At 33.5% G+C, this 26,047-nt stretch overlaps 1 protein-coding gene across 5 annotated transcripts in view; it reads right to left on the bottom strand.

Moving 5' to 3' along the window:
• Positions 1-2,141: 2,141 nt before the first annotated feature.
• Positions 2,142-26,047, bottom strand: part of LOC134529112 (histone deacetylase 6) — a 116,008-nt gene continuing 92,102 nt past the window's right edge. For all 5 annotated transcript variants that reach the window (XM_063362866.1, XM_063362862.1, XM_063362865.1 and 2 more), the window contains 7 exons: positions 25,107-25,191; positions 23,654-23,741; positions 19,108-19,290; positions 15,125-15,282; positions 13,004-13,196; positions 8,150-8,279; positions 2,142-3,779 (listed from right to left, as the gene is read on the bottom strand). In XM_063362866.1, coding sequence (XP_063218936.1) covers positions 3,490-3,779; positions 8,150-8,279; positions 13,004-13,196; positions 15,125-15,282; positions 19,108-19,290; positions 23,654-23,741; positions 25,107-25,191 — 1,127 coding nt within the window. In that variant the 3' untranslated portion in view covers positions 2,142-3,489. The remainder of the gene's footprint in view (positions 3,780-8,149; positions 8,280-13,003; positions 13,197-15,124; positions 15,283-19,107; positions 19,291-23,653; positions 23,742-25,106; positions 25,192-26,047) is intronic.

Genomic DNA, 26,047 nt, shown 5'->3' on the forward strand with positions numbered 1-26,047 from the left:
CGGACATTATGCGAGGGCGGACATTACGCGAGTGAATATAGTACTATATAGATAGGTAACTAAAACTCTCCACATGATAAAAATATTGGTTTTCTAAGAACATATCAGTAATACAGTTTTTTTATTCCATTTTGTTGTACACACTTTGAAGCAATTTTTTTTTTCTGTCAGACATGTAGTTTTGATTAATTATGATTATCACAAACATATAATTTAACTAATAAAAATTTTCTTTCTATATCATGTTATAATGTTAATTAAATTTTGTCTTTATTTTGCCAATTTTTGAAGACATTATACAGCCATAAAATATCAAGAAGGCTAAAATGAAAATATAAACAACAATAAAAAATTTGAATAAAAACCAGGGTAAATGTTAAGAGTAAATTTTAAGAAAATGCAAAGAATGAATTAATGCAATAAAATACATGTTTTTTTTTGACCAATACACCCAAATAATTCCACACTGATGGGTTAATGAATTAGGGAAGTTTGAAAGAAATGTGTTGGTGGTGCTATTAATTTCTTTTTAAATACATAATACACTCTTATCTGCACTGCATTTGAGTGCTATTTTGTATCAATCACTTAATGATGAGAACAGCTTTAGTTACACACAGAACAACTATCCCTTTCTTAGTTCTTACTGCATTTGCATTCACATGAAGATGGATGTGCAGTTAACTTGTGAAATAATAATTTGTACAGAGTTAATGCAAAATACATTAAAAAAATGTATACTGTGAAAGGTCTTTGATCTGTCACATTTGGCCTATGGCCATGCCAGTTCAAAGTTTTTGTTGTATTATAACGTCAATGTGAATACGAAATGTAACCTGCTAGAAAACAAGAAATACTACATTCAAATGTAAACAGAGAGCAATGATAAACTCTGTGCGAACAAAAAATGACAAGGTAAACAGCCGGAATACACCCATAAAAATCTAGATGCTAGCGGCTTGATTTGTGCCAGACTACAGAAAGTGCCGAACCTTAGGATTAAAGATCTTTCACTGTACTAAATACAGCAGACTCTCGGTTATACGGGGTCCACGGATAACTGGAAAAAAAAAAAAAAAAAAAAAAAAAAAAAAAAAAAAAAAAAAAAAAAAAAAAAGGTTAAAGCAATATTAAAAAATTAAATTTTTTTTTTATCCAGACTACCTAGACAAACACTGTAACACCCGCCCCTCAAAATAATGCCCAAATTCGTTTAGGTAAAAAAGAGCGCTAATCGAAACAGCGCTAGTCAAATACATTTTTTTTATTCCCATAATATCTAATAACAATTTATCAGAATTAGTTTTCCAAACCGGTCAGTATGCTTGCTGACTAACATTTTAATCAAGAAACTCCTCGTGTTAAAATTAATTTACATTATCAATATATAAATATACTAGAAGTACATTTAAATAAATGTTGAATAACATTTAGAGATTAAACAATCTAAAATTAAATTTAATAATTCATGTACCGCATTGTTTACATAAGGGGTTATGATTTTTTTTCTATGTAGGTGCTACCAACATTTCTGAGTTACAAAATAATGTTATTGATATAGGAGATATAGTTAAGTTTTAATAAGAATTTAAAAACCATAAACTCAACATTTTCTACTATTAGAAAGATTATTTAACCTGTAAATGTGATTCCCGACTCTGTTGTTCACTAAATGCATGTCTGCCATGATTTGCCACTAGCCCATCCTAGTGGTGCGAGGGAAACTAGCCCTGAAAGCTTCTGGCTTTTCTCTTCAGAGCTGCTGTTTACATTCAGGATGGCGGGATATAAACGTTTGCTGAACACTTGGGCATCGTCAGCAATAATTATGCAATGAAGGAAATGCTACTGAGGAAAGAGAAAAATATTGTTTGTTGATTCGTCACAATATTAAGTACTTAAGTATTTAATGCTACACAAGTGCTGTTGCCAATATGCATGCATGGAAATAAAAAGTATTTTTTTTTTTTATGGTCTATGAAAGTAAATATGGTACAGTAAACTCAAAACCAGATAACCTGCACCCGGATAAACAGGAGTCTACTGTATTTTAGTGGAGATCAAAGAATGCTGTACAGTTGAGTGTCTCTTTAAAGTACAGCACAAAAGTACAATATAACAATGAATAACTTTACACCAAATAAAATTATAAAGTTTTAATTTTGATCAGTACTGCTTACATAACAACATACATTTTTGCTATTTAAGACTTTACAGTGTAACAATAACTTGCAAACTGTAAATTACAAGTATTTATAAAACATACAAAAATATAAGATGACATGTATGGTATGGCTATTCATGTATATTCAGTTATCAACCCAACTGTAATCACCCAAAGTTTGTCAAGGCACTTTTCCCAAACATAGAAAATAGTCTTCACTGTGCTGTTTCCTTCAACAGGAAGATCGTCATAACATAGAATATTGCGAACTAGTACAGACTGTAACTCTCACACAAACATTAATGAATTAAAATGATTAACATACAATGATCATTATTGTATACACGTATACATATTATACTTAAAAGTAAAACCATGAAATACACATAACACAGGTTGTCAAAAATGTTGAAAATACTAAAAGGTTTGATGACAGAAATGACCATACTAACTCTGCAGGTATTAAAATTTTGTCATTAAATAAAGTATAAACATACACGTATATTTTCTAATATACATAAGTAATTTTAAGATTCAAAAATAAACTTTAAAGAAGGGATTTCAATATGAACAACAATATCAAATAAGGTCCATAACATATGAGTACCCAGCTTTATATTTTTTAAAGTACGTACGATTATATAAATTTTTTAGGAACATTAAAAAAAAACTGCTAGGCCAGCAGTTGCATTTCCAGTCAACATTAAAACGAACAGTCATTAGGAAAAAAAAATATGCATAAATTACCTGATAAATAATAAACAGTAATCATAATAAATAAGAAGAGGGATAATAATTTAGGTAACAGGTAATATATACATAAATTAACAGAATAAAGAATACTAGAAGTATTTTACTAACATAAAAACCAGCGACACTTGGAAGTTCAAATTTTTGATACATTAAAATAAAAAAGCTATACAATATATAACAAGCATAAACTTTGTAATTACATTAATACAGAAGATAACACACATTTCTAAACAAAACACCCACAAGCTCAAGTTTTTAAGTACAGTTAGATACTTTTTTTTATAAATGAGCTACAGAAGTAAGTCTTTCACACATCATACAAGCTTTTTTGAAGTCACTGAAATCCTCCTACCCAATGAAATGTTACCATACAACTGGCCTCTTCTACAATACTGTAGGTATGTCTTTACCCGAGCTGAAGGATGCATGCACATAACAGCAACCGATACCAAGGCATTACTGAGAATGATCACTCATTTTTATACAAGAGGGAAGCACACACACAGAAATCTACATTTTGTGTGTCACACATTTTAGACTTTTCATATTCGGAGCTTCTTTCAGTGATCTGTTTAGGAATGCAAAATTTCTGGTACAGGAATGTTGACTGCAAGACTTGTCCAAAATTGCTTATGGACATTTGTAACATTCTGCAGTGTTTTACATGCTGCTTTAGACAAGGCAAGTTTGGTATCGAAGGATGGTAAAGGATCTCCGAGCAGTGCTTTGACACACGAAGTTATGCCGTATGATGTGGCTTGAAAGTTGTAGCCACCTTCCAAGCACAAGATCACTTTGCCATTTGCCAAGGCCATGAGATAGTGCGTGAGGTGAGCAAAGCACTGGGGAGTCACTTTGCAGCCTGCAACAAAACCACATGCATTAAGTACTGAGACTATAGCATTTTAAAAATACAGCATTATTTTAGGAGACAAACACTATGCATAAAAAAATATTTTCATTTGAAGTAAGAGTATACTAAACTGCAATAACAATCTTCATTGATCACAAAATCAAGTTAAGCATGATCAAATATTATCTCTTTGTTTGTGCCGTGTATATGTCATTGTAGCAATGAATACAAACATCAGTGTTTCATGTGTGTGTTTTATTAGCTGTTGAAGACTTTAGGAAATATCTCCATGGAGTGAGGCTGCAGTATGAATCTCTTTTGTGGGAATGTTGATTTACATCTGGATGTTAACCTTACATTGTGGCATGACAGTAATATTATCCTACAATTTTACTAAATAATAAAAGAATGTATCACAAGTTTGTGAGATGTTCTGATATTTGAAGCGTATAGTGACCATACAGTATTGTGACATTACTTCAAATGTTAAATTGTAAAACAAATGCAAAATTTTATTATACTTAAATATATATTATACATATATATATATATTGACCAAAGACCAATTTGCAAAATATTCATGCAAATAAACTTAGAAGTCAGATAAAAAAAATTATGCAAAAATAGTAATATCTACAAATACGCTGGGCACAGATTATACCAAAAATTTATATATATTTCACTTAATAAATTTAACAGTTTTAAGGTCTCAGAGTTTTTATTTCAAAGTTTATGACAAGTTCACATCGGTAGTTTACTTGACAGTACTAACAGGACATTTGGCCTATGACTGTTTGTGCTCGCCTGAATGTATGTTTTTAATAAATATTGGCTTAGGGGCACAAAAAAAATTTGCAAACAGTAGCTTGTACTTTAGGCTGCACAATAAACATTAAATTACACTTGAATGATAGTGTAAATAGGCCTCAATCTGGTAGGCGTCACGAAATTTCCCAATATGGCCTACCTGATGCAGTCTCTGGACCATACACAAATGTACTCACAGTAGGCAATTGCAGGTGAGCTGGGTGATAATTTATATCACACTTTGTTCGTGGTGCTATCGCCGACCTACACCATAACACCGTAGTGCCTGCACACACAATTTAAACTGTAAAACTAGCTTCCGCAAGAAACTTCTGCACCAGGACAAGCTCTGTAGTGCTGTCGATAGGGTGGGTGAAGGCCTAACATATGGTACCACTGCCAAAGCATTCTCGGGTTTGATCCTCCCTTGGTTATTCTGTACGTGCCTAGGTGACATGATTGAGTGAGTTGGCTGAGCGGCCAGGAGATCATTTCCACAGTACGCATCTGCACGATGAAGCCATCTAATCTGGACTTTGCATCTCCTCATAAGAAGGGGCAAAGCTCAGGTAACGTGAGCTCGTCCATATTTAGGAGCATGTCCTTGACATCTACACCTGGTCAAGGCAGCGAACACGGCGTATAAAAACTTCTGCACTCTCGTTGGTAATTTGCGCCGTGCACAAAAGCTTGGTCTGGCATCTGGCTCGTGTTTGCATAATCACTCTAGCATGCTTCTAGTTACGTGAAAAGCTTTCCCAGTCCATCCCATAATCCCTTGCATGATTCCATCAGCAGGGTGGCCACTCTTCTGGGATAATAAAATTCCTGGTTTTTTCCAGGTTTTTTCAAGGGTGGTTTTTATCAATATTTGCCTACAATTTGCATTTTTGTTACACAAAGCACACACAATATGATGTTTTATTGGCGTTAAACAATAGACAACTTAACTATAGGCTTAAAAATTAAATCAATGAACTTGCTTAAAACAAAACCTACCACCAACAAAAAATTTATAATCTCACGTCACAAAAATTACTTGACACCAAACGCACGTGTTTTGCCTCTCTTGCGTGGCTGGCTAATGCTGTTCTTCCCATCCATGCTACCGATATTGATTTTAACATTACACAAATTGCAAATAGCGTGTGTCCTGCACTTTGGATCTTTCTCCACCCATTCAAACTCTTCCGTATATTTGTCATTGTACGTGGTGACCGAACTCGTTCACATTTTGATAGTCTGCGCCAATTACATGTTAGTTTAAAAAATTCAAAACAACGTCCCGCACAACTAAACTTTTTAAAAAAACTCGAGAAAAGTATCCGTGATACCGTGACGCAACAACATGAGCGCAAAGTAGAAACAAATATACATACAAAACTAGTGCTACCAACATGCAGTGCGAGAAATTACTACCACCCTACAACAACGTTTTCAGCCAAAATGCTGTTGCTTTTGAATACAGAAACATAATAAGTATGGAAGTCTGAATTGTTAACGGTTTCTTACGTACTACAAAAGTTTTTAAATGCAATATGAACAAATTAACTTTCACAAAATATAGCACACGAGCACGCTGTCGTGCTTCGACGGGTGGTGAACGTGATCATTTAACAGCCGTATGTTATTGTAACCGTTACTTCATAAAAAAATTCCCGGTTCTAATAAAAATTCCTGGTTGATTCCCGGTATTCCTGGTTTTTTTAAGAAATCCTGGCTATTTCCCGTATTTCCCGATTTCCCGGTTGGCTGGCCACCCTGCATCAGGCTTCCACACATGGCCGGCACACTCGTCAGGGTCCACCCCGTACCGGGTTGAGTTCACTGCACACCTGAAGAAAGTGTACAGGATATTCATGTGCTCTGCCTGAGAACTCTGGCACGGAATTATTCACCCCATTGTACTCGGGTGAGTTCACTGCACAGCTGATTTTGCAAGCTCTTGGCTTGAGTGCTTATTACATCAGACACATCGCATACGATACGTCCATCGTGAAAGTTGGTAAACTCACGTGGCCGAGTGCAGGCCTAGTGTTTCATCGTGTAGCAGCTTATGCACTGTGCTAATTTCCCTCCCTGTGCTCCGCAGGCGATCACTGTGCAGTACATGCATAGGGTAGTCCAGGCAGGGGGTAGGAGCAGAGCTACCAATACGTCACAGTTCGTAGCCCTGTACCACGTTTGGCTCATATTCAATGTCTACACAAACTTTGAACTCTGTCCATCGCAGACATGTGCCCCAACGATAGATATGGAATGTGCGTGGTGGGCGTGCAGAGAGGAGAAGGTGAAGAGGGGAAGAGGAAGGGAAGAGGAGAGAGAGTGGTCTATCACGTCACTTTCCGTTGCTTCAGGAAGCAGGTGGTCCGTTCAAGCATGCACATATGCACACGCGCCTTGTGAACCCGGACTGGTGGTGTCTAGTAACTCATGCAAGTCCTGTTACGCATGCATGCAACAGACGATGCGTGGTTGGACTTTTTGTCGTTCTTGAACTTGACAAGAGTCAAGACTGCGAAAATTATTAGGACTGGAAACGTTTACCACTAAGGAGGGTATGGCTTGATGGTATGGGTCAACGAGCAAGCGTTGTGACCACGTGCAGATTCACAGTCGGTAGTGGCGGAGGGAAAGCCAGAAGTGTGGTCAGGCCATGTGGCAGGATAGCAAGGCTACAGGGAGACCAAGCTCTCGGGTCAGACTCCCTCAGGCACCAGAGAGGAGCTAGCCAAGCAGTTCCGGGCGGGGAATCGGGCAGCCATCCTTGTAGTGCAAAACACATGACAACTCAAAAACATATCAATTTAAAAAGAGAAAACATGCTTATAAACCGAGGAAGAACACAAACACTAAATGCACTCGGAATTGTACATGCTCTGATACACTGGTTCGCACTAATCACTTACTCGATGATCTCAGAAGGCATTGGAGCCCAATTGGCATCAATACTTAGTTAGTTTGCCTTATAAACAAAGCCATTCTGGGATTTCACTATACAACCAAAGATATGATGGTATAAGATGTTATAACTTTGTTATCAATTTTCTTTTTTGTTATAAATCTACGCTGTGCTGTTAAGATGCTTTCAGATATAGCATTAATCAATACACAGAAAATAGACTTATATCGCAACAAACTTGGCATTTCTACAAAAAGTTTGAAAATTAGCTAATAGTACATTAAAGTTTAGCTTGATTTTTCATGCTAGCATGTAACAAAAGATTTTGGTAAATGTGGCATAAATTAAAGTATGGATGTTAAGTTTGTTTACAATGGCAAACAAAGCTTTCATTACCACAGGCTCTATAGTATAGTAAATAACCTAAACAATATGCACTCAAAATTAATTTTAGTGTTCAGTCTTCATTTTATTGTGATGGTTTGCTATCAGTATTGCGCTGCTGCGACGTACATTGCAAGAAGTACTTTATGCATAAAGCGGAAAAGTAAAGCATTAAAACACTGTAGGGGAAAATGAAGGGTCAAATAAATAAAATATGTTAATTACGAGAATTCGTAAATCCTAGGAATGTAAAAATAAGGAAATACTGTATAGCTCATTGCATTACCTCCGAGTGGGTCACCATCCAGGGCATCAAAGCCTGCAGACACCAACACCAGCTCTGGACTGAATTCGTAACATATTGGCAGAATCACTCGATGGAAGGCTGTTACATACTGTCCATCACAAGCCTTCCCCTAAACAAACACAGTCCCTTACATGAGCTGCACACGTAACAGATAATATGCAAGCTGAAACAAATACATGCAAACAAAAAAACAGCCATGAAAGCGGCAAATATCTCGGTGAACAAATGATTTATAATTTGTGTTTCACCACGCATGAGTACACTGAATAATCAGCCTTATGACAACACTTAAATTAGGTGGCATTACTTTCTTAGGAGACTAGAGTAAGGTTATATGAATATGATACCCATACAAATTATTCGTAAAATGTGTGGTATTAGGATATATTTAGTTATAGGATATTAAACGTTAATAACATACCACATCCTGCCCTAGACATTAAAATTACAATGGCTATTTTGTTAACAAACAGCAACATCTCTACCTATTAAAATTACAAAAATGGTGATTATCTGGGTATATACAAAACCATTAAGGAACTGGACTGGACAGATATTTAATTAATCCTGAAGTAATGCCCTTGTTGATCAATAATCTAATTTATTATATGATAAAATTAATGATTTTATTCCAAAGTATTCAAAAAGAATCCCTAAATACCCTCATTGGATTTCCAAGGAACTAATACAAGGACTGAAATTATATATATATATATATATATATATATATATATATATATATATATATATATATATATATATATATATATATATATATATCATAAGCTCTTCAAATGAAATAACAACTCTCAGTACTAACATACTTTTCCCATTACTGTAAATCAGCCAAAAAAAACTCAAACGAGATAAAATTAACCGGACTCAAAATGTAAACATCATCATCAAGAAAAATCCTACAAGATTCTGACATTTGTAAAAATCATGAACAAATATCTTTTAAAATGAATGGGATTGCTTCCTGTGACCCTAATGTAATATCTAATTCTTCTGCTAAATATTTTGCCAGTGTTTATGTCAAATCAGACAACCTCCACCAATCACAAATATCAAATACCAGCTCTGACTCAATCTCTTTTTCCTCTCTGAGAGCTTGGTACTTTGGGCCATTAAATTCCTAAAATCTAGCATGCCAACTGTACCAGATGGAATACAAAATTTTATTTTGAAAGGCTGCCTCAATCACTGTGACACTGTTGCAACATATATTTAACAATAGTATCAAATCCCAAGTTTTCCCAACACAATGGAAAATAGCTTAAGTCATCCTATCTACAAAAATGGCAGCAAATCAAACATCAGAAACTATAGACCTACATGGTTTTGCAAAAAGATTTAAACAAAATTCCACCTAAAAAATAGGTTATCTGATAGCACGAATTCAAAATTGGAATGGCCACTACAATGAATCTACTCACCTTTTTAAATCCAATTTATGTAGTAACAAACAGGAGTCAGGTGGATGCTTGCTATTTCAATTTAGCTAAAGCTTCTGACATTGTAAATCACTTTATATTATTGGGAAAGCTGTCAAATGTCACCATATGTAACAAAAACATAAATTTATTCACTAGTTATCTAAAAAACAGAATTTTTACATCCATACTCTTCTCTTTAATACGCCGATTTTTGAGTTCCGCAAAATGGTACGCTATCACCTCTGCTTTTCAATATATTTATTAATGATATAACTCAGATTCTACATCATTCTACTGGCCTTTTATTTGCTTGAGAATAATAGAAAATTTTAAGAAACATTACTTTCATACACAATTGTCTCCTATTCCAGGAAGACATTTCTGAAATTAATAAATGGTGTAAAACAAATCTTGTTGAAATTGAGAAAAAAAGTAAAAAAAATTATGTTGACAAGGAAAATACACTCTTGTTAGGTATGATTATAAGTTAGACAACATTGAATGTTCAATTACTCCCTTTAACAAAGATCTGAGCATCATATTAGATTCAAAATTATACCATCATCATGTGAACTCTTTAGTTTCCAATTGCCGTAGAACCCTAGCTTTAATTAAATACAATACCTTTTATGCCACTAATATTGATTCCATTCTTGCACCTTATTTAGTCTTAGTAAAATTAGAATATGATTGTGTGTTTGGAATTACGTTAATAAATAATACAGTGAGAAAAGTTAAAATATTCAAATTAAATTACTCAAAATTATAAGTGTAAAATTTATCCTTGTCCTAACTTAGTTTGTTGAGTGAATGCAGAGTTTACTTAGTTTCACTTTTTGTTAGCACCTGTTACAATTTCAAACTAAACTGTAACTACCTTCTTGACAATATTGGTATAAGAGTACCACACTTTAATAGTCAATTACAGTTTCCATTATGTACAATACACAATAAAATGCATTTTATGTAGATTAAAAAACAACTTCAATAAATTAGCCAAATGTGTATGTAATAAATACGTAACACTAACAACTGCTTATTCTCTGGCACTTCAATACTTATGTAAAGTGTGTATATTTATGCCTTGTATCTTCTTCCTTAGTACTGTGTATAAGTATTGTTCTTTATTTTCATTACTGTAATATTACACATTACTTGAGTGTTTTGTTTTCATGTGTCAATGTGTTATTTTTTCTTTGTTTAAGTTGTCACATTTTGTGTCTTAATTGTATTGTTAGTTGGTATAGTGCCTGCCTTATGCAGAGTGCCTTCCTTGTGAATAGATTGCAGTGCCCACCTCACAGATAGTTTTTTTGCTAGTTCTGTCAGTTAAGTCTATATTTTGTCTATTGTCTATTTTGTACATCTAAATTTGTGTTGTGCCTATCTCTAAAGTTAACTAGCTTTAACTGTTGATAGGCATGTTACAATTAGAAATAAATAAAACTTTAATTAAAAAAAACTATACTAAAAACTGCAAAATGTTATAGCACTCAAAAGTGTCTTGGATCCTGTATATTTTAAGGATTAACTACAAAGAATGTAATTATTTGTCTGAGTAATGAGCAAAATACGTATTACAAAAAAAAAAAAATTTAATTTCAAAATGTAGAAAAAACCATGAATACCAAATTTTTTCATATTGAGTCAAACTATGTAAAGTATATGTAAACATGAAGGGTAGATAGTTAAAAGTCATAAACAGTTTTGGATATTATTATGTATTATAGAAAATGGAATTAAAATATTTTAAATGGATGTTTATTTAAAAAAATATTGCTCAAAGTTTCATTCAGCACTGACAAAAATATTCTTGCAATTTTTTTAAACATTTTTTTTAAAACCTTATTTGTTATTTTGTGAAATTTTAAACAAAATTTAGGCAGAAAATACACTGTTTCTAATCAAAAATTTATTCTAAAATCAATTAATATATACATGAACTTTTTTAAATGACCTGTTGTGAATAGTTTTGGAATAACTTTTATTTTATGTACAGATGGTAACTTATGCCAAAGAAATTTCACTACAGTGAAGACAGCTGAACAAACAAACTTACAAAGCTCATATAATAGTAAACTTAGGAATTATATATATATATATATAAAAGAAATTGAAGGCTGATAAGGGTAGGTACCTTTCCCATTTTGAGAAATACGATTATTGGTCCATCAAAGTTTTGTTAATGTAACATAACTGAGAATATATGTTAAGTAATGTAAAGAGTATGTCATAATAAATACTGGTCCTGCAGAATGAATTATAGTTTTATTTCCAAGGTAAGAGTAGTAAGGTAAGGTAGTTCAAGCAATATAAGGTAAGGTAATTCATTCATCAGGAACCTGAGAAAACCCTGTCATCTCAAGTTCAGCTTTGTGAGTTTGATCTTTTGTTGATTAGTGTCTGGTTTCTCTCGCCTCAGCTTGACCTACGTGTCAAGGAATCAGAGAGTGGCGGAGGTTTTATTTTGGTTACTCTGACACATTTTGATTCACAGTCAAAATTAAATAAGTTACGTCCCAAGTAAAAGATTCGAAGAATCCCCAACCCACTAACTGTCATACATAATCTTTATAAATTCCATTCTCATAGTTTTGTTCCCATAACAATATATGTATTTTGGTATCATATTGTGAAACTAGACTCCAACTATTATTTTAGTATATTTTGCAATATAATTTATTTATAGTAGAATTTTGTTTTTAATTTTTATATTTCAGGTTGGAAAAAAACTTGAATCTCAATTATTCTAGCATATAACACAATAATGAATATATTTTACTTAGGGAATCCTAATGTATTTTTCTTAAGGTACAGATTTTGTGCAAAACAAGCATGTTCCCTGCCCAAAACTCCCAAATTATCATGCTTGTCTAGTAAAAATGTAAGGGTGGCAATATTTCAGCCTCTCCTTGTTGACAACTTTATCAATGTTGCTATGTTGCATACTTGTCAAACATTACTTTTCTTTCACTTTAATAAACCAAAAACCTCCATTTCACTGCTGTTGTCCTGTAAAAATAATAATGAAGTAAAGAAGTAAGCACAATTATAACACCAGTGAATTATGACACAAATTCTAATAACACTGCAACACATTGGTTGCTATTTCTTAAACAAGTCTACCTTTATTTATGATTCCCACTGAATTTTGTCCCCCCAAAAATCTCCTATTTGCCACTCACCATATTTACCAATGTATCACGTTACAAATTTTACATATTTATTATTATGAACTACACTTTTACCCAAATCATTTTAGTTTAGTCATCATAGGACTTAAAAAAAAAACACACACACACACACACACACTTGATAAATTCAAAACTAAAGCTGATGTTCTTTTCTAACATACAAATAAATTAATGAAAATGCACAGAATATACACTGGTATTACCTCAACCCATGGGATGTTTACAGTGAAACCACCGCCCTCTTCTTCACCAACATAATCATAGTTCCCTTCTTTAGAATAAGGGAAGAACTTGACAGAATATCGATGAAGAGATATGTACAACACATCTGGGTCTGACTTAAAAATCTCTTGCGTTCCATTCCCATGATGAACGTCCCAATCAAGAATCAAGATTCTGTAAAACCAAACATTTTTTTTCAAAACTTTACATATTTAGAATTAATTAATTTTATAAAGTGAGCAAACTACACAAAATATGGATATTGGTGTACAAAAAAGATTCCTTATTAAAGAGAATCAACCCAGTGTTTGCCTGGAATGATTTCAAAACACCATAAAAATAAAAAATAAAAACCAAAAACAGGATGGACAGCCCAGGAAGTAGCCAGACCAGCAGTAACACAACCCTCAATACCAAAAGTTAGTCGTGGGGTAGCACATCAAGAATCATCATGTTGAATGGGGTAGCACATCAAGAATAATCTCGTTGAATGGGTAGCACATCAAGAATCATGTTGAATGGGGTAGCAGATCAAGAATCATCTCGTTGAATGGGGTAGCAGATCAAGAATCATCACGTTGAATGGGGTAGCACATCAAGAATCATCACGTTGAATGGGGTAGCACATCATAATTTTAAATCTAATCAAGTTGAGCTCAATTTTTGCAAATGGAACAATTATTGTTAATGACATGTTTATGTTATTGATCTATCATTTTATACAAACAGGTTGAGAACTTTGAAATACTGTTCAGTAATACTACAAAACATTGCCATTCAGTGGAATGTTAAATACCATTAAAATTTTTCATAAACAATCAAATACAGGACCTAACAGCATGTGAGACATTAGGCTCAGCACAGGCTCGCTGTCAGTTTTGGGATAATCTGGCTGCACCAATATTAGTACCTTTATTTCATGAATATACCTGTAACTAACGTTAACAAACTCCCAAGTTCCCTGTATACAGCGATTCAATGAATCCCTGTTTACAGAATTTCATAGTCACGTGTTAAAGTGCACATACAACAAACTGGCATGCGAATCATCACCTGGCTCAAAGTACACATCAACTACAAACAAGAAAACATAAGATTAGCCATAGCAGAACACTTCATGGACACACACCATAGCATTGAATCTGATCAATATATGACTACAGCCAACATCCCCCAACACAAGAAACAATACATTCATGAAGCCATATAAATATTACAACACCCGAACATAAACAGGGAGTACGGTTACAAATTGAGAAAATTTGGGACCCTCTTTTCAGGAACCTTCAAAACCAATCAACAAAAAAAAACATATTGCTACTAACTGGCCAGATGGCTCAGCCAACCAGAAAAGAAGAAGCTATTGATTGGGCAAAACAACCAACAAGGAAATACACAGTTCCCTGACAAGAGTATATAAAAGCAAGAGGACATCTAAGACCTTAGTAGGATGCTACCTTGATGAGGTGACTGCAATGGTGACCGAATAGTTGGTGAAACACGTGCCCTCCACACGGCTAAATCCCAAAATCCAAGAAACTTCAATGGCCATGAAAGCCTGTGATTTTTACTGGGTTCATGTTTTTGCCAATGTTTATGCTGACAAATTTTTAATTTTACATATTTTAACCTGAATATGCATAGCAAGTAAAATATTACAGCTCTCTGCCAAACAATTAATTTTCTAGTAAACAAAACATAAACAGCCAAATCGGCTGTGTTGTCGCTTGGTTTTATTAAGCTAACTTTCACTTATTCAATGGCCATAACTAGAAACCTACGAATAATATTACTTAAAATATGTCAACCTTTTAAATAGATTAACATCTTGTCATTAGAAAGTAAAATTTTTTGCACAGGAAAGTTGTAAACTTGAATGTAACCTAACCTCATAAGTAAAAATACATTATCTTTACATAATTGTTGTGCTTATAGCTCCAAATATTTTAAAATTAGGTTATGTATCAATTTTAATTAGCCTTTATAGACTTCACATCCCTCCAGTTGAAAACTTTTACAGTTCTTAAATAGAATTATTTAAAATTGAATTTTACAACTTAAAAGTTCATTCAGTCATAAGGCCTTAAAAGTTGATTACTCACCTCTTCAATCCAAACTTGGATTTGGCATACTTTGCAGCTATGGCCACATTGTTGAAAATGCAAAATCCAGATGCTGTCTGACATCCTGAATGATGCCCAGGAGGCCTAACAATGGCAACTCCTGATCGATACTGTCTGCTCAGGACACCATCCGTAACCTAAAATGCATTTGCCACAAACATTATTAAAAGAATTACCAACTAAACATTATTTGCTTTTAATTTATTACATGATTATTTCAAATTAACTTCTTAGCACTACTACAGCAAAACCTTTTGGTAGATAACTTAGAAAAGCTACAACATGGTTAAGGAAGCCACGAAAAACTCTTTTACGTAAAAAGAATGTTTACTGAAAGTTGTTGCAACTGCAAAATTTTGAAAACTACGCAATCTAAAATAAGTCTTGTCATTATGATTTATTTACTGATGACTTCTAATCAATATGGGTTGATATATTTTTACCATCCGGTAACAAAATTTAGATTGGCAATGTTTATTTACCATTTAACATAAACCAGATGAATTTTAAAAACTATTTTCTTTTTCTGAAATCCAAATTATTATAATACTCAAATAAAATAATACTTGTTGGAGACTTCAATGTTCTAGGAATCAAATGGATTAATAGAAATGCTCAGGACATAAATTATTACTACAAAAAATAAAAGCTCAATACCTGTTAACATCTACTAATTTTTTAACTTATATTAGTTCAATTTTACAACATCTCACACAAGTATACTTGATTTTATGTTTACTAATGAATATATTCATCAAATGGTTAAGAGTGATGACCCTTTAGTTAAGAAAGATAATCATCATCCTGTATTGAAATGTACTTTTCATATCAAGTGTAATCCACCAAAAGATAATGTGATCAATTTTTCTCAGTCACTTTACAAAATGAGATTTTCTGTGCTTGTTTTTTCAATAAATGCTGTTCACTAGGAACTTATTTATGACATGCTTGATTGCAATTATATGGTCAGTCATCTAACATCTCAGATAAACACCTGTATTGAGCAGAAAATCCCACATTTTACTTGTAAAACTAGTGAATATCCACTATGGTTCTCCAAGTGTTTAATAAAACACATTAAAAAGAAAAATCACCTCCATATAATATACAAAAAACACAAAACTTCTGCATACTACAGCAGATTTTACACATAACATTAACTTGTTAAAAATAGGATGAAATTTGACAAAAGATGCTGGTTGGCTAACATAAATAATAAAATCAAAGCAGATCCTAAATCATTTTGGAATCATATAAGAATTATTAGAAATGGTTATAAAGAAAATTTAACATCCAATTAAAAGATAACATAATTACTAACCCTGAAACAATCATTAATCATTTTTGAAATTACTTTTAGAATATGTTTGTTAAATTTAGAAATGATAGTAAACTAAATAAAATTTCTCCTAAAACATATCATTATAAACCTATAGGTACCCAAAATTTCAAGTAGTTTGGTTCTTTGGGTGATAAAAAAATTATAATCCAGCAAATCAACTGGGTGAGATTACATCCCTAACTTTATTATTAAAGGCTGTGATAATGTATCAACACCTGTATTAGTACATTTTTTGACGTGACAACGTCTAATAAATCGATGAACGCCAGCTGCACGCACGAAAAAGTGTCCCATAACGCACATTGTCCCACTACGGATGTGTCCTGTTATGCTCATTGTACGCATGTGTGGCATCTCTCTTCATGCTCATTGTACATATGCATGGCATCTCTCTTCCACTCAATTGGAACAACCATCGATTTGACATTTCAATCATATTTTCATCGTTTGAAATATTAATAGTATGTAATTTAACGATCGTCCACCGATTTTCAGCACAATCTGTACGGTTATTTAAAAGTAATGTTGAATATTCAAATACGTTTTAAAACTTCCACAACACAAAACAAAATTTTTATATATATAACATCTGAAACAATTACTTCCAATATGGCCTCGTGGCCGTGCGGTTAGCATCGCTGACTACTAATCCAAAGGTTGACGGATTGAATCCCAGCGTTACAATATATTTTTTTGTATTTGTAAAAATAAATATGGCGTGCGTGACACTTCAAAAGTAATAAATATATTTGAATTAATGAATGCAAATAAGAGTAAATTTATTAATTAAATTGTAGATTTCATTTCACTCCTTCTTTGTATCCATACAAAATAGTGATAATTCAATAAAAATGATTCAATTTTATTCATAAAAGTATGCAGAGGTAGATTTTATCATACAAAAGATAGAATAATTAAAAAAAATTTCTTCCTCAAAGAATATAATATTTTTAATGCCTAAATGGTTTGGTTGCAAAAACCTATTACGGCTCAGTCTCAGGCCGAATATGATATTTAATTTTCTTCTGGATCAATCATTTCATCAATGTTTTGTTATGATGTCACATTGCCATCGTCCCAGGTGCTCCCGTGGCTCGCACAGGTCGTTATGCCACCTCGGTGCCTCACTGGTCTGCGTTTGTGGTCGGTGGTAAGTGTCTCGAACGGGTGTAGGTCAATTGTCATGGAGAGCGGAGATCGACTCGAGCCCTACCGGGACCTGCCAGGACGCGCCAGTTGGCCTTCACCCCTCAGCGCGAGCAGTCGTGTGCGACTCATGGAGTTCGGCGATCGGCGTTCGTGTGCGGACCGGACAGGCGTGTGCGTACCGAGAACGTTACAAGTTAGTCGTGTGTGTGGTCCAACCACTCCTGCCTGCCACGTGGCGATGTCACGACCACCGAGAGAGACGGAGTCTCGTGCTGTGAACTGGCCCACAGCAACAACCCCTGTTAAAGGTTAGTTGGTGCCCTCAGACACCACCCAACCACGCATCAACATCGGCAGGACGACAATGTTAAACTATCGTCCGTAAACAGACTTTACAGACAACCAATTTTTTTTTTAAGAGCCTATTTACCATAATCTTCCCTGATCTCTGGAAAATTGCTATAGTCATTCCAACTCACAAAAAAGGCATGTAATAAATAATTATAGTAAAAAATTATAGACAGTAAAAAACACTAAATAATACACAAAAAAAAAACAGTATTTGGACTCTTGTAATATGAGTGGATGGTGATATGGTCTGTAGTATTTTATTTATTAACAAAAATTATAGTAAAAAGAAATGTCACTTTTAAATAACTTTCCTTCCATCCTCTTGCACACACCTCTATAAGCGCACATGCGAACAAGAAACATTTGTGCATTATAGCAAGCTACTAAAAACTCTTAAGATGGTCATGTATTGTTGGTCAGTTAGCAGCTGGATGGCCATACTGTTTGTGTTGAGGCTTAATAAATAACCTTTCCCAAGGTGCGTGGCTTATGGTTTATCCAACACCTCCCCGGCCCCAGTATATAATTCACTTTGCTTTATTTTACTCTATGATATGCATTATTTAGAAACAATATAGTTAAAACTAATCTCCCCCTTTTGTTTACACAACTGCTATTCGATGGATTCCGATACACCAACACTTATCCTCACGTTCTGCTATCAAAACAATTCTGTATCTCACTAAGTGATGACATCTGGTGAGGTATCTCGTCAATGAGTCTGGTGGTGGTACAAAAATATTAAAAACAGTACAACCATTCCATCCTTCCTGTCTGCCATCATGGAGAGTAAAAAACAAATCACGTCCTTTAAATATACACACACACACACACACACACACACACACACACACACACACACACACACACACACACACACACACACTCCAAAATACGTACTTGTACATGTACACACACATCCACATGCATGCGCACACAAACATGTGCAAGGGTCACCTATAGACACACATATTACCCTCATATAATTCCGATGAACAATTATTGGATGACATGTGCACAAGCCAGGTTGTGCCACTTCCATGCTCACGGCTCACGTGACCACATCTCACATGCCGGAAGGCATGGAAAACATGAATAATGACAATTATGACACACAAACCTGCAGAACTGCCCCAGCAGCTGCCCTCGCAGAATCCACGGAGTACGGACACAAGTACACGGATTCATAGTCGTCAGCAACCCTTGCGATTTCTTCATTGCCCATGTACTTTGTGCTGTTCATCAAATCAACGTAATTTTTGGTGTGAACTGCCTTAAGCTCTTCCAATTTCACATTACGAGGCTGCAAAACAACGAGACACCCAACTTTTTAACTAAGTCATAAGAAAAAAATTTAGAATTTTACAATGGCTACGTAAGCGTAAGTAATATTTTTAATTCACATTTTTACAATGTAAAGATTTATGTTCACACTAAATGAAACATCTGTTATTCCTACAAGGACTTACACAGCTAATTGTATCAGTATCTAAAATAACTTAAAAATAAAATAAAAATTCAATCATCTTAGCACGAATAACGTAGAACCACTTTTATTCAGTTATTATAGTTTTTATAAGAATTCATAAATTTACTGCATTCATAAGAATGGTTTTGATTTGTTTTGACCAAATTAAAAACCAAAAACTTTGAAATAGTTAAAATAATGTATCTCTAACAAATGTTTCAAGATAAATCACCTCTTAACATTGCTCAAGAAATATTAATTTGGTTCAACAGGCTCACATCATCAACAGCTGGGCCCTCATGGAGATGTGAACCAGTCTGCCGGGCTTCAGTTATATAAATCATATATGACGAGTGATGTGTGCACAGGTGCAAACCACTCTTTCATGAGGAAGTGCAGTAGACTAAGTGCCACGCACCCCTAAATATGATTAAGTAATCAATCGTACTTTATTCTTCCCCCCTCTCCCCGTGTGTAATGTACTTTCTAAAACAGAAATTTATGAATTGTATGTTATGAATGGTATATGAGCACCTTCATAGAAATAACTACGTTTGCAGCTAAATTATCCATTTTGTTTTTTGTCCATGAAATGTGTTATTCTCAACCAAGTACTTTTTTTCTCTATGCGTCATACTTTCGACGACCAGCATTAAATCTATGCCATAAATATGTAATATTTTCAAATGCGAATAGAAATTGTTGCTGTAAAATTAGCATTTATAGAAAAGTTAATAATTTCTTTATTTCAGTATTATTTCAAGTGATAAACTTTTCAAAATATGTGATCAAATTTATGTATGTAAATTTTATGTTTAAATTAGTTTGTTAATGTGCATTTAAATTCTATATGCTTAATTAACGAAACCAAACAAATTATTAACGTCAACCATGATTGGCTAAAAGTTTGATACCATTTCTGAGTCTGTCAGACTAGCATATGGTTTTAAACACAAAATTGAACGTCGCTCGGAATAACCAAACAAAAAGATGTTCTGGAAGTTTTTAGTTTTTGTCTGGACCAGCTCTGAAAAGGAAGCTTTGATTTTAATGTCCAATTTTGAAGCAGTACAATACTCAAGAAGAAATATTTAATTGACGACTGCCATCAAGTTAATCAGAATATACATAGAAATATATTGAAGACAGTAACATTGATAATATTTTGAGATTTTAACATTCTGTACTGAACAGCTAAGTCATTGACAATTGGAATCAAGATACGATTCAAGTTGGAATTTACTACTAACTGCTGAAACCAACAATGGAAAGGAGAAAAAATACTGATCCCTATTCGCCACCTGATCATTTCGAGAGCCCTGATGATTTACCCTGAAGGAAGGGAAGACGTTCTTTATCATTTCGTGAACCGTGACAACTTTCCCGAAGGAATGAAAGACATTACCAGCATCCCTGATTCCACAGTACATCCAGTTACAACTCGTCTTCGCTGGTGATATATTGCTGGATGAGATTCATCATCTTTGGTACAGTTTCGTTACGTTGAGGTCAGTAACAGATAGACAGTTGCGAAGTTGTTAACTTTACATATGGAAACCATTCTGAGAGTTTATATTTTAATTGCAAAATCATATCCCGCTTTAAATTACTAATTTTTTGTTGTTCATTTCATGTAAAAGATATTGTATGTCAAACTAACAATATTACACAGTTCATAGTCTTACACACACTGTAAAGATGACTGAACTAGTTTTGCTGCCAAAACTGATATGTAAATATTAGTAGGCATGTGCGAAGGTCTCTTTTTAAATGCGAAGCGAAGTCGAAGCGAAGCTTATATTGTGCGAAGGAATGTCGAAGGAAAATCGAAGTCAAAGGATTTGAAATAACATAATTTTTAATATAAAAAAAAATTGTTACATATGTTTCATCATGATTATATAGACTAAAGAAAATTCCATTGTACCAAACATCTTCAAAAAAATGTATGTATACTACATAAGTACTGTTAAATGTCTTAATCCACAGGAAAAATAAGTACTTTTTATTTATTTAAAATTTGTAAAATTCATTAATCTGGTTTTCATTAGTAAAGTTAAATTCCACCTGGCTTTGAAGCGTGTGAGCCAGCCATTTGAGGCTTGAAAATTGTCACTTCCAAGCCTTAGTGCATCCATTCGTGCTTTTTCTTGCAGTGCTGTGCCCGAGATGGGTATGTTATTAGAGCGTGCTTGCACAATCCAATCAAAAAGATTTTTGTCAAGGTCACTATCGATATATTTACTATATCTTTTCCTCTTCTGGTGCAGTTTTGCAGCATTTTCTTCAATTTTTGCTCTGTCTTTTATTATTGTGGACAGAGTTGTAGGTGCAATATTAAAGCGTTTTGCAACATCACACTTTTTCTCGCAGTTGTCAACAGCTGTAAGAATCTCTAGTTTTTTGCAATGCTGATACCCACAAGCTTTTGGGTACTCATAACTTCTACGGGTAGGCCTACCTACATATTATGCTGCCATAATACACTAAATATAAAAATATAAACAGGTTATCCACGTCGTCATAAACAAGCTTCACGAAACGTCACAAAATGTTCACTAGCGTCGGAAACGTGCCACTAGATCTGTTAAATAAATGTTGTATACGTATTACATTTGTGTACGATTGCGAAAGATGTCAATCTGAAATGATGTTTACAAACAAATTATAGGTTAGGTCATCGTAACGGAAAACAAACGGTAACAAAAAACGCATTAGTAGTCGTTGGCCATTGTATAATCCACGTTTTATGTACCTAGCCAGATATGGCCTCCATCTGCCAATATCCATTGCTACAAATTCAAACGCGAAAATACGCATTTTGTAGGATAAATATTATGATTGAATCTTTTTTTTCTTAATTGAAAAAGTTAAGCGTTTTTTATTTATAACTCTTGATTATTCCGCATAAATGTTATGTTGTTACACCAATCACACAAAAAATGGACCTTTTTTTATATGAATGAATTTTCTATCCGCACGGTTACCAGCACTGCAACTCCCATTTTACTCAACGAAATAAAGAAAACGTCTGTAAACAATATCCACAAGACCTGTCTTTAAACAAAGCTATAGAATTGTGAATGAAATGAGAAAATGTTTAATATTTTGTGTATTAATATCGGCAAAACGATACGTATTAACGAGAAATTATCATCCAGGGCTTTGAAAAACGTTCTTTATATATTTATTATGCCTATTAATTTGCATGGCGTTTCAAGGGACCGGCGGCTTTATACGTTATACTGGATTGTACGTTAACAAGAGGGACGTACTAGAGAGAATTTGCTGTATACATAAACGGGAAATTACCCGCCGCTAATATATTTTGGCAGTGTATATATATATATATATATATATATATATATTGATCCAAATAGTGGGCCAAACGTTTCTGGCAAAAATCTTAGACTTTTCCACTCGAAGTTTATTTTTGTCGAAGCCAAAGTCGAAGGAAAAAAATATCTTCGATTCGACTTCGAATACTCGAAGCTTCGCACACCCCTAAATATTAGATATATTTGCTATTTTAATTTGATTAAATGTTCACTAACTTGTAACGTAATACCAAGTGGTAATCGCTTTGCCATTTTAAGTCTAGTAGAGGTATTTGCATGAACCAGTGGTATAACTTTTATACTTCTTAAAGTAATTTTAAATTTCACTATTTTTCCTTGTATGTGATGATTACTTTTGTTCTTCTGAATAATATTTTGTAATATATGTAATAATTGACAGTGACATTTTTGAACTGTTATTTGTTGTTGATTAATTGGTTCGCTGCATTACTATTTCATTTGTTCCAACTGAACATTATAGTCTTAAGCTGACCGAACTGTTTAAGTAGTAAGATTGAATTTTATTTAGTGAATCAATGATACAATGTTCAACTGAATGTTCATTCGATTGAAAATACATGTTACCAGACACGTATGTGACAGTTAAAATTATTTCAGATTCCTAGTTTGAAAATGGCACCCACAAGCATAAATAAATTTATTATTGAAATTAAAAAAATTACAGGATAAATTCACATGAATATTTGTTCCGTGATAGATACAGTTACTACCCGACGAACAAGCACAACTGTGGAACAGTTACTACTGATATACATGAACTTATATGCCATCTGGTGGCCTGGGTATTCAGGCTATTTAAATTTTAAATTTGGAAAATCAGATTTCAATGTTAATCTTACCTTAAGATGAGAGCAGCGTTCATATAAACCCCTTACTTTCAAATCCGCCATTATCTGCGTAACACGACCTGGTAGTTCGAACTCCAGCCTGAAACAAATACATAATCCTTTTTCTTAACCAACACACCATAACAGTTCTTCATAAAATAGATAAAAAATTTACATCATGAATTTGGAAGTACATTAACATTGATGCTAACACAAAAGTCATAAGCATCAAAATTGTTTTAATAAGCCCAACACTTCAAAAAACAGTCAAATTGTAAGCAGCAATAATACTGCACAATCACAAGAGATTCTATAAATAAAAATTCATATGACATTTTAAAATGGGAGTCAAATTCAGAGATGTATTCAATTGTGAAGTAGTCGCCACTGTCAGCCTGCAAAATTAAAATGCAGTGCGTTATACGCTTAGGACTGAACTACAGATATCAAACCCTCAGCTGGAGTTCACTGTAAATAAAATGTCTATGGGTCAAATGACCATTATTTTAACCTAACATACACACTGACACACCACTTCAGTTCTTGCAGCTGTTTACTACTACCCTGTTTCAATATATGTACTTGACAGTAACCAACACGTATGTAAACCTCTACTTCACACTTGTACGTGTATTTATGTATTTGTAACAACAGATTGTATTACCAAGGAATTATAACTGAACTCAAGCTTGTACTTTCTCCCCCCAGTACAGATACAGGTTCTATGTTATTGTACTGGACTTCTATAAACCACTGATGTATCTCGGAGACAACAACAGCACACAAAGTGGAAAAGTTTTCATAAATGGCAAAACTATGGAGCTAGAACAATTTTAATAATATATTCTATTAATCTATTAGATATATATGTAATATAATCTATTAAATCATAAAATCATACTGAAACAGCCCTAAAACTGTAATTTAAGCGATGAATTAAAGTGATTTATAAATAACAATAACAAAATGTTGATGACAGACCACTGATTAATAAGATGTGTATTGATGGGCTTTAAAAGACTTTCATTATTAATATGTAAAATTACACTAATTATTGCAAAATTTGTATCTGCCATAAACTGTTTGGCAGCTGTGATGAATCAACTGTATTTATTCCTAATACTTATATGAAAGAATAAAAGAAAAAAAAATTTCACATTGATTAATTTTTAAATGTGAATAATACCTATACAGACCTAGAATTAATGAACAGAATTAATTATAAGTGAAATTTATACTGCAAAAAATGTTTAGAAAATGTTAAAAATTCTAACTTCTAAAATTTCCACAAACATAACCTGTTTTAAAATCTAAATTACAATGTTTTAAATAAGTAGGTACCAATATTTAAAATCTAACTTTAAGAAATTATACATATTTTTTTTAAAAAGTCCAACATTAAAAATTATAGAGAGTAACCCACTAAAAACTATGAATATGAACAACTTATTGCACCTGAACTTACCTTAGACTATCCAGGGGACTATGCCTCAGAACAATTTCATCAAATGCAATGCACACATTATTTGGTGGAACAAACAAATCTGTACCTGAAACAAACAAAAAAAAAAAATAATGTAAAAAAAGAGGCCACTTAAGTTAATATCCAATTATTTTCATTACTGAAAGAAAATATACTACACAGCCTTAATTAGGCTGGCATGAACAGCATCTTTGTATAACACTTTTTGATCAACACACAAGCGCCAGAAGTTTGAATCTATAAACACAGTGAAAAATTTTATCAACGGAGATACTTACTACACAAAGATTGGCTTAATGGTCCAATCTCGCTTTAAATGAATAATAACTGTACTGCCCTCACATCTTAAGATGCTATTGCCGAAAATGTAAAAATGATTTCATAAAACAAAAATTTTTAGCAAAAAAAAAATAATATTTGGCAAATATCTCAAATTTTTAAAATCATTCACAAAATGCGTGGCCTGTTGGCCACTTCATTTCCTTAGAGATTATTTACGATGTGTGTGATTCTACAACTTTGAAAGTTTGTAAAAAATATTTTAAGCCGTACTAAAATGTGTAAGTTGGTACCTGTTAGGCAGGTTCAAATCTAGTTATTTTAATATAATTTAGTACCAATGTTACTTGGCATGCATGTTTCCCTTTATATCTTTCTACACGCTTTATATTAGCTTCACCTGTATGTTTGTAACCGACTCCTTTGCACTCGATTTTGACCCACTTTAAACGGACAGATTTAATCTAAACTTCGTACACTTATTGAGGACCGGTGACAATACACTAATTTAATAAGTTTATATCATTATCCTGATTAGGATCGACAGGATTAAATAATTTCCTCACCCAGCCTCTGTGTGAGAGCAAGTGAGACAACCGTACCGTCGGCGCATGCTCGAGCACTCGGGGTATTAGTATTATTAC

The sequence above is a fragment of the Bacillus rossius genome, chromosome 2, assembly GCF_032445375.1.
Source record: "Bacillus rossius redtenbacheri isolate Brsri chromosome 2, Brsri_v3, whole genome shotgun sequence".
Classification (NCBI taxonomy): domain Eukaryota; kingdom Metazoa; phylum Arthropoda; class Insecta; order Phasmatodea; family Bacillidae; genus Bacillus; species Bacillus rossius.